General features: G+C 34.5%; 1 protein-coding gene across 8 annotated transcripts in view; it reads left to right on the top strand.

Moving 5' to 3' along the window:
* Positions 1-19,412, top strand: part of PTPN4 (protein tyrosine phosphatase non-receptor type 4) — a 122,162-nt gene that overhangs the window by 87,042 nt on the left and 15,708 nt on the right. For all 8 annotated transcript variants that reach the window (XR_011324298.1, XM_069781045.1, XM_069781043.1 and 5 more), the window contains 10 exons: positions 2,602-2,736; positions 4,020-4,178; positions 9,238-9,397; positions 12,397-12,480; positions 12,566-12,622; positions 14,013-14,169; positions 15,682-15,848; positions 17,421-17,511; positions 17,596-17,657; positions 18,437-18,583. Coding sequence is in view for 7 of the 8 variants with exons in the window: in XM_069781045.1 (XP_069637146.1) it covers positions 2,602-2,736; positions 4,020-4,178; positions 9,238-9,397; positions 12,397-12,480; positions 12,566-12,622; positions 14,013-14,169; positions 15,682-15,848; positions 17,421-17,511; positions 17,596-17,657; positions 18,437-18,583 (1,219 nt within the window). In the remaining variant the exon portion in view is untranslated. The remainder of the gene's footprint in view (positions 1-2,601; positions 2,737-4,019; positions 4,179-9,237; positions 9,398-12,396; positions 12,481-12,565; positions 12,623-14,012; positions 14,170-15,681; positions 15,849-17,420; positions 17,512-17,595; positions 17,658-18,436; positions 18,584-19,412) is intronic.

Genomic DNA, 19,412 nt, shown 5'->3' with positions numbered 1-19,412 from the left:
GTCAAAAATGTAGTTTCTGGAAAAACTTTTTTCCCCTCTCTCTATCTATTTTTGTTTCTTTCTTTGTAATTTAATTTGTTTTATACAGGCAAGGATAGTGCCCTTTCACTGTTGTTGAGCATTTAACAAAAAAAACCCCCACCAACTTTCCTATACTTCACTTGTTGCTTTTTCACTGAAGGTAAATGAGGTTCAATAGCTGCCTTTACTTGTCTGTCAGAAAATACCATATCTGCAGTCCTGTATTTACCTAATTTAGCTTTGGATATATTATGTTCCTCTGCATTTTTCCCTCAGCCTGTTCTTTGGTTAGTAGAATCTACCTCTTGGCAGAGCTGACTCTTGGTGCTAATCTGGCTGCAAGCGTGCTCTCAGCAAAATCTAGCTAACGATAGCTTTGATTAATAAAAGAATAATGAACGGAAAGCATTAGACATGCATTTCAGTTCTGCTGGTTTCTTGTTGTTTTACCTGTTCACAGCTGCTCAAATTTGCTGTGTTTGTGAAGAAAAATATCTAAGTGGTTTGAGTTGCTCACATTTGAAGCATATTACAGAAATTGAAATGTTACTTTAATTGACATGATAGCAAGCTAATTACTTTTTGAATCAAATTAATACTGCTTAAATACCGTGAAGAACGCTAAGAATGGATGTGTTTTTCCTCAGGAATTAAATAATTGATATTTTCCCTGTTTTCAAATATCAATATACTATTAGATTTTTTTTCTCAGGTGGAATAAAACCTGAACAAGTAGTATTTAGAATAGCCCATCTCACTTAAGTGTCTGAAATTTGGCAGCTGTTATTCAGTAAGTCTTTAGAGCAGCAAAGCAGCATGCAGTATGTGTTCAGAACTGCTTGGGGGTGTAAAAACAAAAATAAACCCTTCACAGATTACCACTCCTTTAGTATCAAACACTGTTGACATCAATAGGACTTAAATATTTCTGTATGTGAAGATAGATTATTCAATATGACGCCTGGTTGGTTATTGTTGTAGACTTTTTTGATAATTCAAGGACAGTCTCCTTAAGCTGGTGGCTTGCATTGAGTTTTAAGTTCCGTGGGAAGCAAAAATGTATTAGCAACTAAGGTTCTCATTTTCAGAAGGTTGTAATTTGTGTGCGGGTAGTTCCTTAATTTCTCAAAGTTCCTTCTTTCTGGACTTGCACTTTCAGTAAATCAGTAAGGTGATAACAGTGAAGATAACAGTTACCATGTGTCCCAAGAACAGCAAGGGCAGAAGTTATTTTGTGATATAGGTGTATGGAGCTGGGGAAACAAATGAAGGAGTTATACCGATACAATAATATATTGTCACCTCATTGTGCAAAGCTGCAGAGTAGAAAAGTGTATAGTGATAGAATATAAAGGCAAATGGGAATGAAATTATCATGGCACAAAAGACTGATGAAATTGAGGTATCACTGGAACAAGAGAGGGTTGGGTAATGATAGAGGAGAAATTTGAACTATATAGCACCATCTAAGTAGTAGAAGTAAGGTGAAAACCCAGTAACACAAAATACACAGTACAATTAAGGATTGTTTAAAAGAATTTTTGCTGTTGGCTATAGAATTTTTGGTTGAAAACAGCAAATGACAAAAGTCTGGATATGTTCAGTCGTGGCATGACTGAACCATCCAATGTGATGCTAAGAAAAAAGCAACCACAGTTCTTGGATGATTCATTTGATGATTTCCAGTATAAAAGGGAAATATAGTATTTCATGAGAGAGTGCAAGTATGGTCTCATTTGTGCTTAAGAAATAGGTGAAAGAAACAGCAGAAGGGGATTGTAGGTATCCTGGGATGACTGGAGAATGAGAAGAAAAAGTTTCCTCGATATTGAAAAAGGGCAACAAGTAGAAAATACAACTCCTCTTGTGTAAAACTACTGGTGATAATGACCTTTAACATGAAGGACGTTTCTGGCACAAAACCACATGAAGGTTGGTTACCCACAAAGAAGTTTAAATAGGATGTTTGCACCCGCCTTACATGTGACAAAACATGTTCTGGAAGAAAGCATGTCACCTTGATGGAAATCCCTGATGAGTAAACAAAACTCAATAGCTCTGTTGCCATGTTGATGATTACTCTACTTTCAGTTCTTCAAAGTCTTTGGGAGTTTTTTGGGGCTGATGATACCACTGCTTTATTTTTCCTGAGATGGCTAAATAGTTGTGTTACTTAGAAGGTTTTTGCTTGTTGCATTTTTGGGGTTTTTTTTTTTGTTTGGAGCTTTGTTTTTTTCTTCCATTTTTAAGTTCAGACCTCTCAATGACTGTTCTGTTTGAGTCAGGGTCTCTTTGAGGCATTAGAAATGCCTGGTGAAGTTTAGTGGGTTCCTCTTCCATCTTGCCTGTCTCCCTCCCAGCCAACAGTATTTTGTGACTGTATTTAACTGATGTTCTTGTACAAAGTACAGAAAATGAAGTACAATATATTGAGAAAACGTAGAACTGCCCATGTAAATATAGTTTTGCGTTGTTACATTCCATTTCTTCTATATAATTTAGTGTCCTATGATAGAACATCAGATAGAACATATTTGTACCTCATAATTTTTGGTTACTTATTTTACTTTCTTATTCTAGATCCCCCAGTAAACCCTTGGCACGGAAATTAATGAGTGGGATGGACTGGGAAGTAGTGAGTAGGAACTCACTGTCTGATGATAGGTTGGAAACACAGAGCCTGCCATCACGGTCTCCACCTGGAACTCCAAATCAGTAAGTAGCATTGAATCTTCTCTCCCTAGAAGTAGCTGTCTACCTGTAATGTGAGTGACCTACTTGTGTAATAAAAGGATTAGTGCATTATGGAGACAAATAACTTCACAAATTATGTGCTTTGTGGTTCTCTGGAACATTTAGCTCCAGATAAGAGAAACTATTTGGGGGTGAATTTTAGGTGCTTCTCAGTCAACCTATAAAAAGTGTAAGATGTAGCACGCTACCCTAAATTTGAGAGCTTGAGTTTTCTCAAGCACAGTTAAAACTAAATTATTCATTTGCCTAAGAAAAAAAGCCTGATAATAAAATCTGTGTGATATTTTAGAAATAATTTATTCTAGTTAATACCACTTCTTAAAACTTTGGGGAAAATTACTTAATCAGAAATCCTTGCAGATATATTCTCCTCAATTTTTCTGCATTTCCTTTCAAAGCTTACTCTTTCACATGATAGAGCTTTCTGTTTTATGTTTATAGTTAGTGAAAAATCATTCCTAATTTCTTTTGGAAAAAAACCAATTTTCTCAGTGTGCTGAAACTGGCTTAAGAATTGTTATTATCCAATTTTGTATTGCATAAACAAGAAGGTTTTAAGATTCTTTGGCATTGCAGCATATTATTCAAAAGTCTGTTGTAAATATCTGTAGCACTTAAATATCTTTGTAAAAATTGTGTAATAATGATGCTTATAGCATAACGTAACTTATGCATGCATGCTTCAAAGCATTTGAAGAAAGATGCCTACGTCACTATGCTAGGTTTCAAATGGGAAAATTTTGGGTCACAGAAATGGTAAGACTCTCAGTGCAAAGCTTATGATTCTTCTAGGAGAAGATGCAGGGTATAAAATGTTCATCTTAATGAATTCAGGTTAAGGTCTACCATGAACAGAGCCAGGATTTTTCTTCTTGGGGATTCATTTTTCTTCTCATTGATTGGACTGTCAGTCCAGTAGACTGTTCATTGGACCATAATGCTTTCAGGCTTCTTTAATTAAAAAATAAAAAAGGGAAGAAAGAAAAATATTAGCCATATAGTGTTTATTAAAATAATTTTTGAACACTTTTAAAAAGAAAATTATGACATATAGCATGTTGATCAGACAACATTATTGTTTCAGTGATTTTTGAAACCTTAAATTACTTAATAAAAATATGTATATGAACATATGCTTGCACTGAGAGAACATAATTATTTTAGCATTCGTTTGTAGTGGTGTAAGGAATGTAGATCAATAATAATATTATTTTCACATTGCACTGCTGTGCTTTCCCTCTTAGTCGCAACTCTGCCTTCACTCAAGAAGGAGCCCGGTTACGACCCTCATCAGTTGGACATTTAGTGGACCATGTAGTTCACACTTCGCCAAGTGAAGTATTTGTAAATCACAGATCTCCATCTTCCACCCAGGCTAATAGCATCATATTGGAATCATCACCGTAAGTTCTGTTGGTCATTATTACTATATGGTAGCATACAGGGCTTCTGAAGATAAGTCAGGAATCTTCACCATTAAGTGTTAGATGTTTGGGTCAGGGAGAGCCAGAAATTCTAATAAAAAGGTAGCTGTTTTTTAGGGAGTATTACTATAGGTCTTATTGAAAATTAGGTGATACAGAAGTAAAGACCTATATCTGACACATTCCTGGTGCAGGATTACAATACCTTCCCCACCCACCCGCCCAAAATGTGGGTTTGCTGTAATGTGACCATCTGTGTCTGGATGTGGAAGCGAAAGTTGTTGGTTTTTATAGAACGGAAGTACGTTGTTTTGTGATTAAAAAGTTTTTAATTCCTGTGAGTTTGGAAGTTTTGCTTTTTGTCAAGGCACAGAAGTATAACTGAGCTTTACAAATTACTTAGCCAAAATACTTTTCTAGCACCACAGCATTCTGAGGTTCCTAGTACGTTTTGTATATTGTTATAGGGTATATCTTTATTTTTTTAAGATAGTACTTTCAGGCTTTTTTTCTGTTATGCTGAATAATTGTGATGCTGTAAGTTTACTATGGTATGGTCAGCAAAATAAAAACTATTATTGTGTATTAAGTCCAGAAGGATGACAAACAAAAAAAGTTGAGTTATTAAAAGATTTGAAGTACTCAATAACTTGTGGTCAGACTACAGATTAATTGGGGGGAAAAAGGTGCACAACATAACACCTTGTTAACAGTGCCGCTGTGCCTTCTTATATGTAGCTATATATGTAATGCTAAACTTGCCCTCATAATTTTGTGTAATCTTTGTTAGTAGGGAAATCATTCAAATGGTTTCAAAACCATTCGAGAACTACAAAATAGCACAAACATAATTAGATGTTTACAAACAAATTGTGTGTCTCAGAAAAAATTACTCTGGGAAGGTATTTGAACACAATTTTAGAACCTTGCTTGGACTGTGCATTCAGTTTTCACAACTGTCTGATTTTGGGGAGGGAAATAGAATACAAAATTTTTAAAGTTTTGTGAAATAACACAAGATGCTTTTTATGATAGGGTACAATAGTTATAATTTGCCCATCAGCTAGTTATTTAGCTTTCAGAGTTATAAAACATTAATTTGGCCTAATAATATAAAGTCCCCTTTTTGGTGGGCTTTTTTAACCTATTCATATAGCAAGGGAGTCTCAAAACTGGAACACTTGTGAATCTTTTCTCATATTAGAGTTTTGCTGTACAAAGGCCACACAGGGTCAGGTTCCTTCTGTTGCAAGGCTCCAACTGAAGTCAGTTATGAGAAACACTCACTGAATAGTAGAGGGATACAGTGAAGTAAGCACAGTTCTTAAATATTCTATTTTATTCATATGCCTTTAAGTTAAGTTGTAAAAGATGTTCCTAAGTGTTCTTGGGATTTGTTTATTTAATACCTGATTTCTGGTGTATTTTACCATAGAAAAGAGTCTTAAAAAGAGAGGAAGTGGTTTTGTAAATTAGTTATGCAACTATGGCTGTTCTTTTTCATGATTTTGCACTTTTTATGCCCTAGCAGAAAAACTATTGCTCTTCCATCACTACATTTTGGGGTTTGTTTTTGGTTTTTCCCTTGTTGGAAGCTTAAAAGTGGAATTTAATCTCCCAGTCTAGATATCTAGTGTATAAGATATTTTTAAGAATGAGGATGTTGACTGTCAAAAATACATGAACCCCATTAGGGTCTTCTGAAAGTTCCAGGTGATGTTATTGATTGGAGATTTGAGATTTATGAAAGAAAGTAGTAGTCATGAAGTTAATATTAGCAATATAATTTAAAATTATACTCTTTTAGAGTTCAAAAAGCTATTTCTTAAACAGTTTGACCTTTTGGAGTGAAAAGATTTGAGTAGTCCATCTGCTAATTTGTTGGGAACTTTTATTTATTGATCAAATTTACATATGTAAGAAAGTCAGATGGGCTAACTTGACAAGCAGTATGTTTAGTGGTCTCTTTGAGTTTGGAGTCAACGTAGCAAAAGAAATTAGTTTCAGTGCAGTTTAGAATGATATTACAGCTTAGCTAATACAACCTTTAATTCCACATTTTTTTTCTTCATCTGCATGTGCTATTCAAAACTAAATTGAGAGATTTCTGCTTGTAGTTCCCTGAGATTATTATAACCTTAAATTCCAAAAGCACATGATATGTGTTTAGTTTAATAAATTTATGGGGGTGTGTATGAAACTTTTGCTTAATATATTAAAAGGTCAGGCCAGATATCTGTAACAAAAATACCCAAAGCTTGTCAGTGCCAGGGTTTGTGTGTTATTTTATTATTATGTAAATTGCTGAATGCAGTAACAGGGAGCTGCTTTGCCTGCAAAATAGGCTGCTTTCACTGCCATTGTCTAAGCATTCATAAGGAAATTCAAAGCTGACTGGGCAAATATAAAGCAATGAAGTTTTTGCCCAAGGCTTGATTGTTAGTTCTCACAATTCATTATGCTAATATATTACAGTACTTGCATTGCTGCTTCTAAAATGCTCATTTAAGTAACTTTTCAAGTCTTTTCTATAAGTTTGTATGTTTGGTAGGAATTTATTTGTGTTTGTTGACATGTATGTACAGACGTCTAGTCAAACATAAGATCCCATCTTTTACTTTTATCGGAATGACTTCTTTTGTGTCTCTACTTATGTTTTCTGTTCCTTTTTTATTCAGTTTAAAGCTCTCAGGAGTAATTGTTTGCAGGAAAATACATAACTATTTTTCCCTTCACTTAAAAGGCTGAATAATCTGTGCTGGCCAGACCTGAATGAACAAATACATAAGCAGTTAAAAAGCTCTGGGTGACCTTTGTAAATCAATGTCTAAATAATTTATAGCTGCCCTAAAAATTCATTTTGCAAATGTTGGCAATCATCATATTTTTCTCTTTCTCCACAAAAATGAATTTAGAAAAGCTGCTTATCCTGAAAAATAAAATAAAAGGACGATATGCTCTTGCATTGAAAAGTGTTAAGAAATACTTTTTCTATTCCCTAGTGTGTTTTGAACATGAGATTCTTCAGACATCAGATACTGAATAATTAGTACTTTTTTGTTTTAACACCGCATGAAAAAAAATATTTTCTGAAAGTTGAAATTAAGCAAAAACAAACAGAAAAAAATGTTGTTAGGATCTTTTCAAATGTACCATTTTCATACATCGACAAAAAAAATTGTCAATATTTTGTTTTCCAAGAAAATTGACAAAACTTTTTAAAACCAAATAGAAAACGTGTGGTTTTTTGAAGTGTTCCAGTTCCCATTCAGTGTTCATGCTTTTTGAAAGAGGTTCATCCTTTATTTGAAATCACTGTAGACAACTGTGGTCTGATTTTTTTGTTTGTATTTGAAAACATGTATGTGGGATCTGCCTTACTTTAATTGCATAGAAACAAATTATACAGTATGGAATTTGATGCGTGCCTTAGGTTTTCCAACTTGCAGCAACTTGAAATGTTATGCTGTCTCATAATGGGAGTCTTACCCTGCTAACAGTTTACTGTGGCTAGACCGATTAAATACAGTAGGACTGCTCACGTGGTTTTACCTGTGCTTTTTAGAGGGTTGTTATGCTATGAGTTACTGCTACAGCTTGGTGATAACAAAAGGGGCAGTATCTTCTTTCTGGCTTCTGGGAGTGTACTTCCTTCTCCTTGTGGTGGTCGACCCTGTAATGAATCAGTTCACCTTGTTGAACCAGCAGAGAGCTACCTGGGCTTGTCCAAAAAGTCAGTGTATCTTTGCTTGCTTGGTAAACTGCTTTAGCCAAGGGAGGAGCATTGGAGTGCTTCAAGTAAAGGGGCCATGGGTGTGGGTGAAAGAAAGAACCAAGGCACCCGTTTTTAGTGGTAGTGTTGTCTTCAGATTTAGCTATAACCTGTAACTTCATTCTTGGTGGTTTTTGGATTTGCCACTAGTATCAGTGGGCTGTTGTCATAAGTCGTTAAATTACTTAATAATACCTTTTAAAGTGGCTCATGGGGAGGAAGGCATGTATCTTTGCTGGTATTTAGAAACTGACATTCAAACTAGAGCTAATGGGAACTATGTGGTGCTAACTGCCCTTTTTGGCCTCTAAAAATGTTCTTCTTAATTCTTAAATATAAAGCCATATAATGAAAGATGAGTCTTGTATTTATGTAATACAAATTATACAGTTACACTTTTATTCCAAAAGGACTAGTAAAAATTATCCATATTATACATAAACAAAGAGAACATTTTTATTAACCTACAGTAGAGTGCTTGCAGATCTAAAACAGAAATAGAACTTTCTGCTGTTTAATCTTCAGTAATGGCATTATAACTCAGCTAAAAAAATGCAGGTGACTAATGCCATTTTTACAAATGTTTCAAAACTGCGCATGTTTCAAAAGGGAATATGTTCAAGATGGGGGGGATATCAAAACTCTCTTGAAATGTACACATATACTTTTAAATTGAAAAATTAAAATTTAACACCATAATCTCCAATGGGCTTTTCAAATAAATGCAGGGAGACAGTTGAGTTGTCTTCAACTTGCACTCCTCTGTTTTTAGATCAGAAGCCAAAAACTAGTGTGGGAGCACTTTATTATGCTGCTTGGGTCTGTTTTTAAGATTTAAATTGCAGACATTAATTTCAGATGCAAACTAATTGATTTTCTTACTGAGGAAAAGCTATTAAGTGACAACTATTTTAGAAATAATTTTTAGCAAGAGTGCAGAGTATAAGTACAGTGAATTTTATAATATTCCAATATAAAGTGGGTTAAGAGTGCTAAAACCATTTAAAAAAAAAAAAGTAACGTGTAAAAGGTGAACTTACTGGTTCTGTGTACAGTTGCTTGTCAAGAAAAAAGAAGCAACATGTCCAAACATACACTTCCAATATATTCCACCACAGTACATTTTTGAGATTCTAAAAATACATACAGATATTCATCTGTCAAACTCTTTGAGTTTCTTCTAGTATTTTCAGTGTATTTTGAACTCTGAAAGAACTGTCAATGTCTCATGATCGTTCCACTTTGCACTTCTATTTTGGTATTTAGATCTCAAGAGACTCCTATAGATGGGCAGCCTCCTGCATTACCACCCAAACAATTTAAAAAGAACAGTTGGAACCAAATTCATCATTCACACTCACAGCAAGAACTGGATAACCATATTAATGAAACATTTGATGTTCCTGCATCACCTGAAAAATCCACAGTAAGTTTTTGCATCCAGTTTAACCATTCTGCTTTTTATTGGAATGATAGTCCTACTTTTCATGAGCTTGGTTCTGAAGCATTTCACAGAGTTGTTGTGTTTGTGCATACATTGCAGCATTTCCACTACACATACTGTCTCTTTGCTAGTTCCCATTATTTTTTCTACCTGCTGGAGTAGTCCTTTGTCAGTTGTCATCAAATGACTACATTGGGATGGATACGCAAACATTTTGAACATTAGCTTTTCAGCCCATGCAGAAATTTCTAACTAACCTCTTCTTTGAGAAGTCATTTACCATCAGTTTTAAAGAAGACATTGCAGGCACTACCACTGGTGTTTAATCTAGTTTTTATCAAAAAGCTGAAACTACAGGTGCCTACCAGCTTTTAGAGCAGTTTTGTCAGGAGAAGCTTCTTGAATCTGTGGTTGCATTTCTCATCAGAATTTCCAAGAAAGAGACTCTACCAAGACCTGTGACAATGAATGTAAAAATCTGAGCAAAAGTTCTTTTTCCACACTTAAGCATGTGCTAGATGAGTAATCTAGTCAGTTGATTATTGTCTGACTGAGGTGAGATCTCACCGACCATTTTTGTGATTGTTGTCCTTCCAGAAGTTTTCAAATGGTTCTTAGTTTTATACTGATGTGGGAAAAGTAACATTTTGCAGGATGGGAAAACTGTTTAACATCCAGATGTAGCAAATACTGTATAAACAGTTTTGCCAGCCTCAGACGTTCAAAATTATGAGTCAGCTCCCAAAATTGATATTTTAGAAATGCCTTTGGTTTATTTTTATTTGCATTCTGAACTCTAAGCCTAGGGTGTTCTCTCAGGCCTCGTTACAAAATTAAGATTCCCATAAAAACCATATTTAATTTCATAGCTGGGGTTTTAATAAAACAAGTGGCAGTGAAACTTGTAAATTTATGAGCATTTTGGGAATGTTGTAAAAAATTTTGCTTTAATTAAATAACGAAACAGAATTTTTAACAGCTTTGTCTTCTGTCAGTGCTTACCTGAGTCATATTAAAGTACTGTTCTGTTTTGAAAGATAACACTACTTTATTCATCAAGTTTTTCTGCTCTGTATTCAGTTATCTTTACCAAATTGACAAAAATAACTTTCAGTTGTTTTTTTAACTCCTTTTAGTTCTGCAAAACCAACACAGCTGTGTGGGAATGAGATTCTTTTTTCTCTGCATTATCAGTGTGATTGTTTGCTGTGGTCCAATGGTCCACATTTATGCAGAATACAGCAGTACACTGTTGTAATTGAAGATCTAATGTGGTCTGCTGATGGCTTTTTATTTGGGGTATTAGAGAAGAAGGAACACAGCATGACTCTGAAATTTTGTGAAACAGTAAATTTACGATTTGGAATATGTTTTTTTCCAAAGTTGCTTTTCTGACCAGAATGCACTTTTGGGTTCCTGTGCCGCTAAAGTCTTTTCTGCTGCTCCATCTCAAATATTTTAAGGAAAACCCCTCACCATTTTGACTTCATTTAACTATTCAGTTTCCTTCATCTACTGTACGTATGGAGAGTCTATTTAGAAAGGTAGTAGGACAGGTATGGGAATGACAACTTTTTACTCCATCTGCAATCCTTAAGTATCCAGTCTGAGTATGTCCAGAAGTATTTGAAAACAGGTGTGGCCAGGAGTCCCCTCAGTCAAACAGGTTAATGATGATATACAGTGCTCCTTCAGGTTTTTCATTAAAAATTGCTGCTCAAAATAGCCTCTTAAAGCCGGAAATTATTATTCCCTTATTGTCTGTGTATGCAATGGCACAGAAGTTGCCAAATGCTGCAGGTGAGCACTTGGTTGTTGTTCATTCTGCCCAGGAACCTGAGTCTGGTTTCCGGTGCCAGTGAACATAAGTTAAAATGATTTGCATATGATCAGGCCTCCTAAGCGCCCTTCCTTCTCATTAACGTATCTTACACTGTTACTTTCCTCTCCTTCCCCAAATTTTTCATCTTTTCATTACTGTGAATGTGTTCAGGGGTGTTTGTTTTTTTTTAACCAAGAGCTTAAAACACCTGGAATTGAGTTAACTTTTTATGAGCCAAGTTGAGCAGACTTCTTTTACCTATTGAACCTGCAGGTTTTGAACTTTCTTACATATAGAAATGTTTGCTTTAATAAGTTTTTTTTGTTTTCTTCCTTTCTGAATAATATAAGGCTTATGCTTTGGCTGTAATTGGCAACGTTGAAAACTTCCTTGAAACAAATTTCTTTAATAATACTTTGCATCCTCACCATAGAAACTATAGAAATACCAGCTGATGTTCAGTCTGTGAAATAAATATTGATGGGAACAAACTAAAAATCACTTCAGTGGCACTAAGTTGATTTTTCCAGATTAAAAAGTATCTAGTATTCCCCAGTTTATTGGTAGTTCCTTTAACAGTGGTGTTGTGATCTGAATGAAATCAGAAAGAAAGCAGCTAAAATTGTCAGAGCTTGATCACTGTAGAGCATGCGTCACACCTTATACTCCACTACATTGGAAATGGAATAGGGGATATGGAACAAAGATTTTGTTGCCAAACTTGTCCTTGCTTACTACTGTCATATTGCTGTTAATAGAATCAAAAGTATACCTTCAGTTACTTTATTTTTCATCATATTACATTCTTACTGCAGACGTTTCACTGTGGTCTTAATTAAAAAAAATTTAAGGAGTTTCCATTTAGTAAACTGTTTTTCTTAAGACTGCTTGAAGCCAATTAGTCTTTTCTAATACTGTTTCTTACTTTGAGCTTGCTTTGACAGAGCACACTTTTAACTTAGTTATGTCCAAGGCTTTTAAATGTACAATTTTTCCCTTCTATGCAAAACTCAAGATGTTTGCACTATTACTTGATGTTTTCTCAAGTGTCCAGGAGCAATTACTTGATGAGGAAAATGCAAAATTATTACATACAATATCCTCAAAGTCTGTCTATGAACAAAATGTATGTTAATATAATATAATTTTTGTTTACTAGCCCAATGGTGGTGTCCCCCATGACAATCTTGTTATGATCAGAATGAAACCAGATGAAAATGGAAGGTTTGGCTTCAATGTAAAGGTAACAGTACATCTATTCCCTTCATGTCTATTAAGATTCTTTTCTGACATTTGTGATTTATTACTAATTTAATTTTTTTTTAAAGGGTGGATATGATCAGAAGATGCCAGTAATAGTGTCCAGGGTAGCTCCAGGAACCCCTGTAAGTTATCAAAACAAAAAACCAAACTTGGTAGCAATATCTACGTATCTTGAAGTATGTATTCAAAACTAAATTATTTCATAGTCGCCTATGAAAATTAGTTTGTGCCATATCATTATCATAACAAAGCAAATTATGCGCAGTAAGAATTTGATGGGGCTACATAACATATTTTTAAAAGTTCTTCAATCCTCGAAAATATTTTTTTCTTACTGAAACAATGTTTAATTCCTGAAAATTACAGGGAGTTACAGATGTTCAGTTGTTCAGTATGTACTGTTTCTTGAGCTGTGTCATCCTAAAAATACATTTACGTTATTTACTTTATTAATTTTTTTTAATAGGCATTCATATAATTTCACATAAATTATATATAGAAAGAGTCTTTTAGTATGTTAAAAATAACTAAAATACCAAATCTCTCTTATTTTAGTGACAGATGTAGCTGAGTAAAGCCAAGATTTAGATTAAAATCAGACATCATGAATCATTCATCAGGTCTGATTGTCTGTTGTTACTGGTGTTTAGTGACTATCAAAAGTGTCTTCAAACTAGGCACAATATTTTGTCACTTGATTGCCAAAAATACTGACCTGGTATTCAGCTGACTGGAGTCAGTTCTGTTTATACCTTTTAGAGTAGACTGAACCGTTTATTTGCTAACATTTAAGAAGTACAGCTTTCTCTTTTTTTTTCTCTTTACAATTTGAAAATATTAAAATGTTTGCCAAGACCATTGTTCTTGTCCCTGTTAATTATTATCTCTGAAATATTTAGTAACATAAATAATTTTGGCTGAATACTTTAAACACCCACTCTCTAAGGAGAAGATATTTGGTGATGGCATGTGCTCTTTTTTTTCTGCAACAATGTTTAGACTATGATTATAATTTTTATTACCTTATTCCTCTCTCTGGGAGTACTGGGATTTGTGCATTGTCTTCGGTCCTCATCTTACTCTTGTCATTACAGTTGCGATATTTCACACCTGAAGCATTTAAGTCTGTGAAATTGATTTGGACAAAGCTTTGCCATGTTACTCCCTTCCCTTCAAAGATAAGAACATCCTGCTTTTTAATTACCTATACAAAATGTGATTCAAACAGAGGAGCTTTCTACTTCAACTAGAGGAGTGGAGTAACAGCTGCCGAAAGACATGTTACAATGACAGTCACCTCCCAGCTGCAAATTGATTTGTTCATGTGAATGGCACTGTCTTATGTATTGTGTAACACTTTAAATTTAGCATTTGAATATAATGCAGCAACCATAGCAACTAGGCTGTTAGGATTTAAGTCCTGGAGTATAGTTATTTTAAGTTGCTATTTTAAGGTGAGAAATTGGAAATGGCTCGTTTTACAGATTGATTGATTGATTTTTCACCTTGCAGGCTGATCTCTGTGTCCCTCGTTTGAATGAAGGGGACCAGGTTGTACTGATTAATGGCAGGGATATAGCAGAACATACCCATGATCAAGTTGTTATGTTTATTAAAGCTAGCTGTGAGAGACACTCAGGGGAACTTGTGCTCCTAGTTCGACCCAATGGTGAGTGATTTGTACATAAAAATAAAAAAATAAATAAATCCACACCTTGCTTTCATTTTCTAACCTCCATTTTGTGTCCTGAGATGGAATGCTTAACATCTTTGTAATAAGAAAGAACTCCTTCCTTGAAAAGAAATTGCAACAACACAATGTATTGTATAAACCTTGATCAATCCCATACTCTAAGGAGCTGTGCATAACTAAGTGTTGAAAATTAATAGGAAAGTCAAAGATCAAATATTTATAACAGAGAGCTAATTTAAATTTTGCTCTCACTGTCATTGATAAAAATGTCCAGAAAGCTGTATGGATATTGAATGCATTTTCTGAGGTTGCTGTTATTCCTTTAAGGAAAATAAAAACCAAACACAGACAAATAAAAAACCCTCTCCAAACACCCAGTGTTTGGATGACTTTGGATGTCGATATATGCAAAATCCTTCCGTATGTTTTTAAAACAACCCAGAACGACTGGTAACATTTCTACTTGAGGAGGCTTAATAGAAGAAAGTGCTAAAAATGCAGTCTAAATAACAGCTTGGGCAATATATTCATGAAATGCACTGTTGGAGCATTGCCAGCAGATGGTCACTGGACTTAATTCTGCTGCACATCCTAATTATGATATAGTTGCAGAGGAAAAAGCAAAATGAAAAATAATGATGTTTAATCAGAATAATTGAAATTGCTTTAGGAGAGTACCTCAGCCACCTCATGAACAATTTTTCCTTTATTCACTTACTTGCACTCCCTACTTGTGCTATCATTCGGTGTGTAAGTTCTCTTGCAGCTTTTGTGTGCTTACTTTCTTTTTCAGATAAAATTGTTAGCTTTGTTTAGAAATTTACTAAAACAGTTACCCCTTGTGTGTTGATTATCTTTGTATTCTGGATAAAAACATTTGACTTGTAGAAGTGAGGAATTGCCAGTTTCTTCCTTCATGGTCATGGGATATCATTTAAAAACAGGCTCTCAAACAGCATATGTCTCTGTTACGTATACTAGAAGATGCATATTATTTTTCAGTTTATTTATAGACAGGGCACGCATAACAGCATTGATAGCATATAGACATATTAATGCTATTTTCTCAGGTGGTCTGCACATATTGCCCTAATTACTGAAGCCTAAAATCAGTTCAAAGTGAACTGATAGTAAAAATGTAAATGCAACTATAATGACTTCAGAGGCATGATGTGAGAATCTGAGATTAGGGAGTTACAGCAGACAAGGTAGGGTATAACATGAGTTTTGATCAAAATTTTAGCAGTCAGTGATGTGCTTTCACTTAAAATTACTATTAAACCAAAAAAAATAGTTTTGCCATAGGTTATAATGATCAGTAGAGGCTACTTGCCCTTGCTGATGGGGACTAAAATCAGTGTGTCAATAAATGTGGATTTTTCTACAGGAGAATCACCTTTTTTGCTGTTTTAAATAAATGACTTAGAGCTAACTTTACTTGACAAGCATCATATTCAGTCAGAGCATTCATGCCTTTATTTGTTATAGCTGTCTATGATGTTGTGGAAGAGAAGCTGGAGAGCGAGCCTGACTTCCAGTACATCCCTGAGAAATCTCCACTTGATGGTGTCCATCAAGATGATAATGCTCTGAGGGAATCCATGATTCAGCTAGCAGAAGGGCTTATCACTGGAACTGTTTTGGCTCAGTTTGATGTGAGTACTGTGTTGCCTGTAGCTGTGAGCAAGTTCCAAGTCTTTGGGGATAGTAATTATTTTAAGCAGAGCAGATTTCAGTTAAATTTCAGTAGAGTCAGCATCTTTTAGCAAAACAGTTGTCTTACACTCTCAAAAGAAAAATAACAAAAAAAATCCAATCCTGTATTGTATGTCCAAACTTATGGCATAGAATAATCCTAATAATAGTTTTTAGTGTTGTTTGTTATAAATAGCTTTATTGATTACTTACAGCTTTTTGTAGTTATCAGGGACGTATGCTAATAAAATACTTTCATAGAGATGAAGACTGAAAAATGTATACCAAGATATGTGTTCTGTACTGGGACCTTCATTCCATATCGAAGTTACTGTAGAAACTGAATGACAGCTGAGCTGTCACCATTTTATGGACAATCTCAATGGGGGAAGGTAAAGTTACCAATGGAAAATACAACCCTAATCTTAAGGGTTACAGCCCCTATCTTCAGGGTTAACGTACAAATGTCTTTTATAAATAGTTGATTTTTTTTATGACATTTCAAGACAATGGTGCGCTTCCTGTGGAGTCCTAAGCTGCTGATAGCTATAGTCTTTCTTTAGCACTAGCTTGTGCCTGGATGATATTCCATCTTTAATGCATGAGATCAAGTGACTTAAAGCAGGAAGCAGTAGGTTTGTAGAACACAGCAGTGTGAATTCTGTGAATTCCTCACCAGATGGAGACCTAGCATTATGTATTACAACATATATTTATAAAATATATTTATATACTATTCTTTAAAAACTTTGGTAAAATTTACTTTAATATATAGAAAGAAAAGATTTTCTCAAAGTGATTTAAAATCCCTTCTTAACCATACATTTTTAGTCTCCCAAACAGGTTCAATATTTAAAAATTTTTAAAGTGCTTTTTATTGAACCTGGATTATTTCACTGATACTGTTTGCAGCACAAGGGTTGTGGCAGCACGTGGCTAAGGCACGAGAAGGCGGGAACCTCTCAAAGGAGATTTTGTGCTGGAAAAGCGTGAGGTAGCCCAGGCTTTGCCCTACAGTTATTGAAATACAGAAGGACATAGAATCATAAAATGGTTTGGGTTGGAAGGGACCTGAAAGATCATCTAGTTCCAACCCCCCTTCCACTAGACCAGGTTGCACTTTAAAGCCCTGTCTAAAAAGAAAAAAAAGTGCAACAACTGCAATGTAGGTAGATGCCTATATGTACACAACACAATCTGCTTGCCCCAAATGGCTGTGTGGAATGTCAGTATCGGTCAATTCCTGTACCAGTATACAATACTGACTTTTCTCTAATAAGATCAGTGGTCTTATGGAAGCTTGAAATTTAATGTTCACTTTGTCTTTAAACAAATTGTGATGACGTCTTGATTATTTTCAGTGATCCCACAGCATAACTAAATTTGTAGTGCTTTCTTTTGAAAAGCATTTTTGTGTGTGTTGAAGCTACCATTGCTCAGTAGTTTATGATCTAAAAAGTGCCTCTAGACAAATAATATACTAACGGGTCTTTTGGATCTATTATGATCTGACCATGGGTTTTGTCTTTTAGCAATTGTATAGGAAAAAGCCTGGAATGACAATGTCTTGTGCCAGATTACCTCAAAACATTTCCAAAAATAGATACAGAGACATTTCGCCTTGTAAGTATGTGCGTTTGTATATGTGTTCTAGAAGTATTTACTGTGGTTAGTAAATAAGTAACATCTTTCTAAATTTTTTTTCAGATGATGCTACACGGGTTATTTTAAAAAGTAATGAAGATTACATCAATGCAAATTATATAAATGTGAGTAGTATTTTTCAAAAGAGCTTCTGACATTAAGTAATTTTGCAGTTTTTCAATGGAGAAGTTGATTTAAAAAATATAACATTTTCATAAATCTAGTTCAGACTAGAATGGCTGATAAACCTGTAGTCAGATGATTTGAAATTTACTGTAGATCTACTTATTTGCTAATGCTTTGTGACAGGTATTTTTGTAAATGAAACCCAAGAAAAAGAAAGAACACTAAGAGAAGCTATCCCTCTACCAGAAGAATTAATTCTTCTTTTCTGATTACTAATGTGGCAGTAGTGTTGAACATCAATAAAGCTTTATCCGGCAGCACTTTCTTTTACATCTTTTTTCTTTTCATTGTTAGTAACAACAAAATTACAGCTACTTACTTTTCCTCTCAGGAAAAAAAAACAGAGATGAAATTAAATTCCAAGATCAGTATTTTAAACGCTGGTGTCAGAAACCCAAAGAGCATGAAATGTTTGAATTATTTGCCAATTTATTTGCCATTATTTGGTCTATAATTTCTTTTTTCAACCATTGATCTTGGTTATGGCAACTACGTAACTGTTAGTTAATACATGAAGTGTACTTAGATCTTTGTAACAATTTTGCATGTGAAACACTTTGAAGAATTTTTAACTGTGCCAATCCATATTTACTAACTTATATTAAATAGAATTAATATAATTGATGCTTTTTAATGTGCTGGTTACTAAACACTAAATGTCTGATCTCTGACTCACATTTGCTGTAAGAATTAAAATAATTATTTTGTCTTCTCTTAGATGGAAATCCCTTCTTCCACAATAATAAACCAGTACATTGCTTGTCAAGGTCCATTACCGAACACTTGTCCTGATTTTTGGCAGATGACTTGGGAACAAGGCTCATCTATGGTTGTAATGTTAACGACTCAAGTTGAACGAGGCAGAGTAAGTAGAAGATTTCCTTAAATACTACTTGCATAATGTTCTAAAAATCTGTTGGTGATTAGCCTTTAAAAGATTAGAGGAATATGCTATTATGACATACAATATGACAAGGGGTAATAGTTTGAAACCAAAAAAGGGTAGATTTAGACTAGATATAAGGAAGAAATTTTTTACAATGAGGGTGGTGAAACACTGGAACAGGTTGCCCAGAGAGGTGGTAGGTGCCTCATCCCTGGAAACATTCAAGGTCAAGTTGGAAGGGGCTCTGAGCAACCTGATCTAGATGAAGATGTCCCTGCTCATTGCAGGGGGGCTGGACTAGATGACCTTTAAAGCTCCCTTCCAACCCAAACTGTTCTATGATTTTATGACTTTTTTTTGTACGGGCAGTGCATTCCTAGTACTGCTGCAATGATGGCTCTTACATTTTAAACCTTCTGATATTGTTAAACTTTGTTCAGTTCTGAAATACATTGAAGACTTCACCTATTTCTTAAAATATTTTTAGGATTCTTTGATTCTTTACTGTAAAGTAAAAAGCAACTAGAATTTACCTTTGTAGCATTTTTTCTCTAAACTTTAAATGAAGGAACTCCAAGAAGTTTCATCAGTTTTTGTAGATATTTCTTTGATATGTAGAAAAAGTATTTTTTTAAGGCAGCCTAACACAGCTTTGTAGTGTTAAGATCCCATGCCTGGATGGCTGTCTTTAAGAGAATCCTTGATAAGCTTGAAATCTAAAATTTTTCATTAAATGTTCTTCTGTGGCTATAAACATTTATTTAATCATATGAAAGAATCATTGTCCGTTAAGTTGTTTCCATACAAA

This window comes from Haliaeetus albicilla, chromosome 4 (assembly GCF_947461875.1).
Source record: "Haliaeetus albicilla chromosome 4, bHalAlb1.1, whole genome shotgun sequence".
Classification (NCBI taxonomy): domain Eukaryota; kingdom Metazoa; phylum Chordata; class Aves; order Accipitriformes; family Accipitridae; genus Haliaeetus; species Haliaeetus albicilla.
The sequence above is the reverse complement of the archived record's forward strand: the minus strand, read 5'-3'. Positions and strand labels throughout refer to the sequence as shown.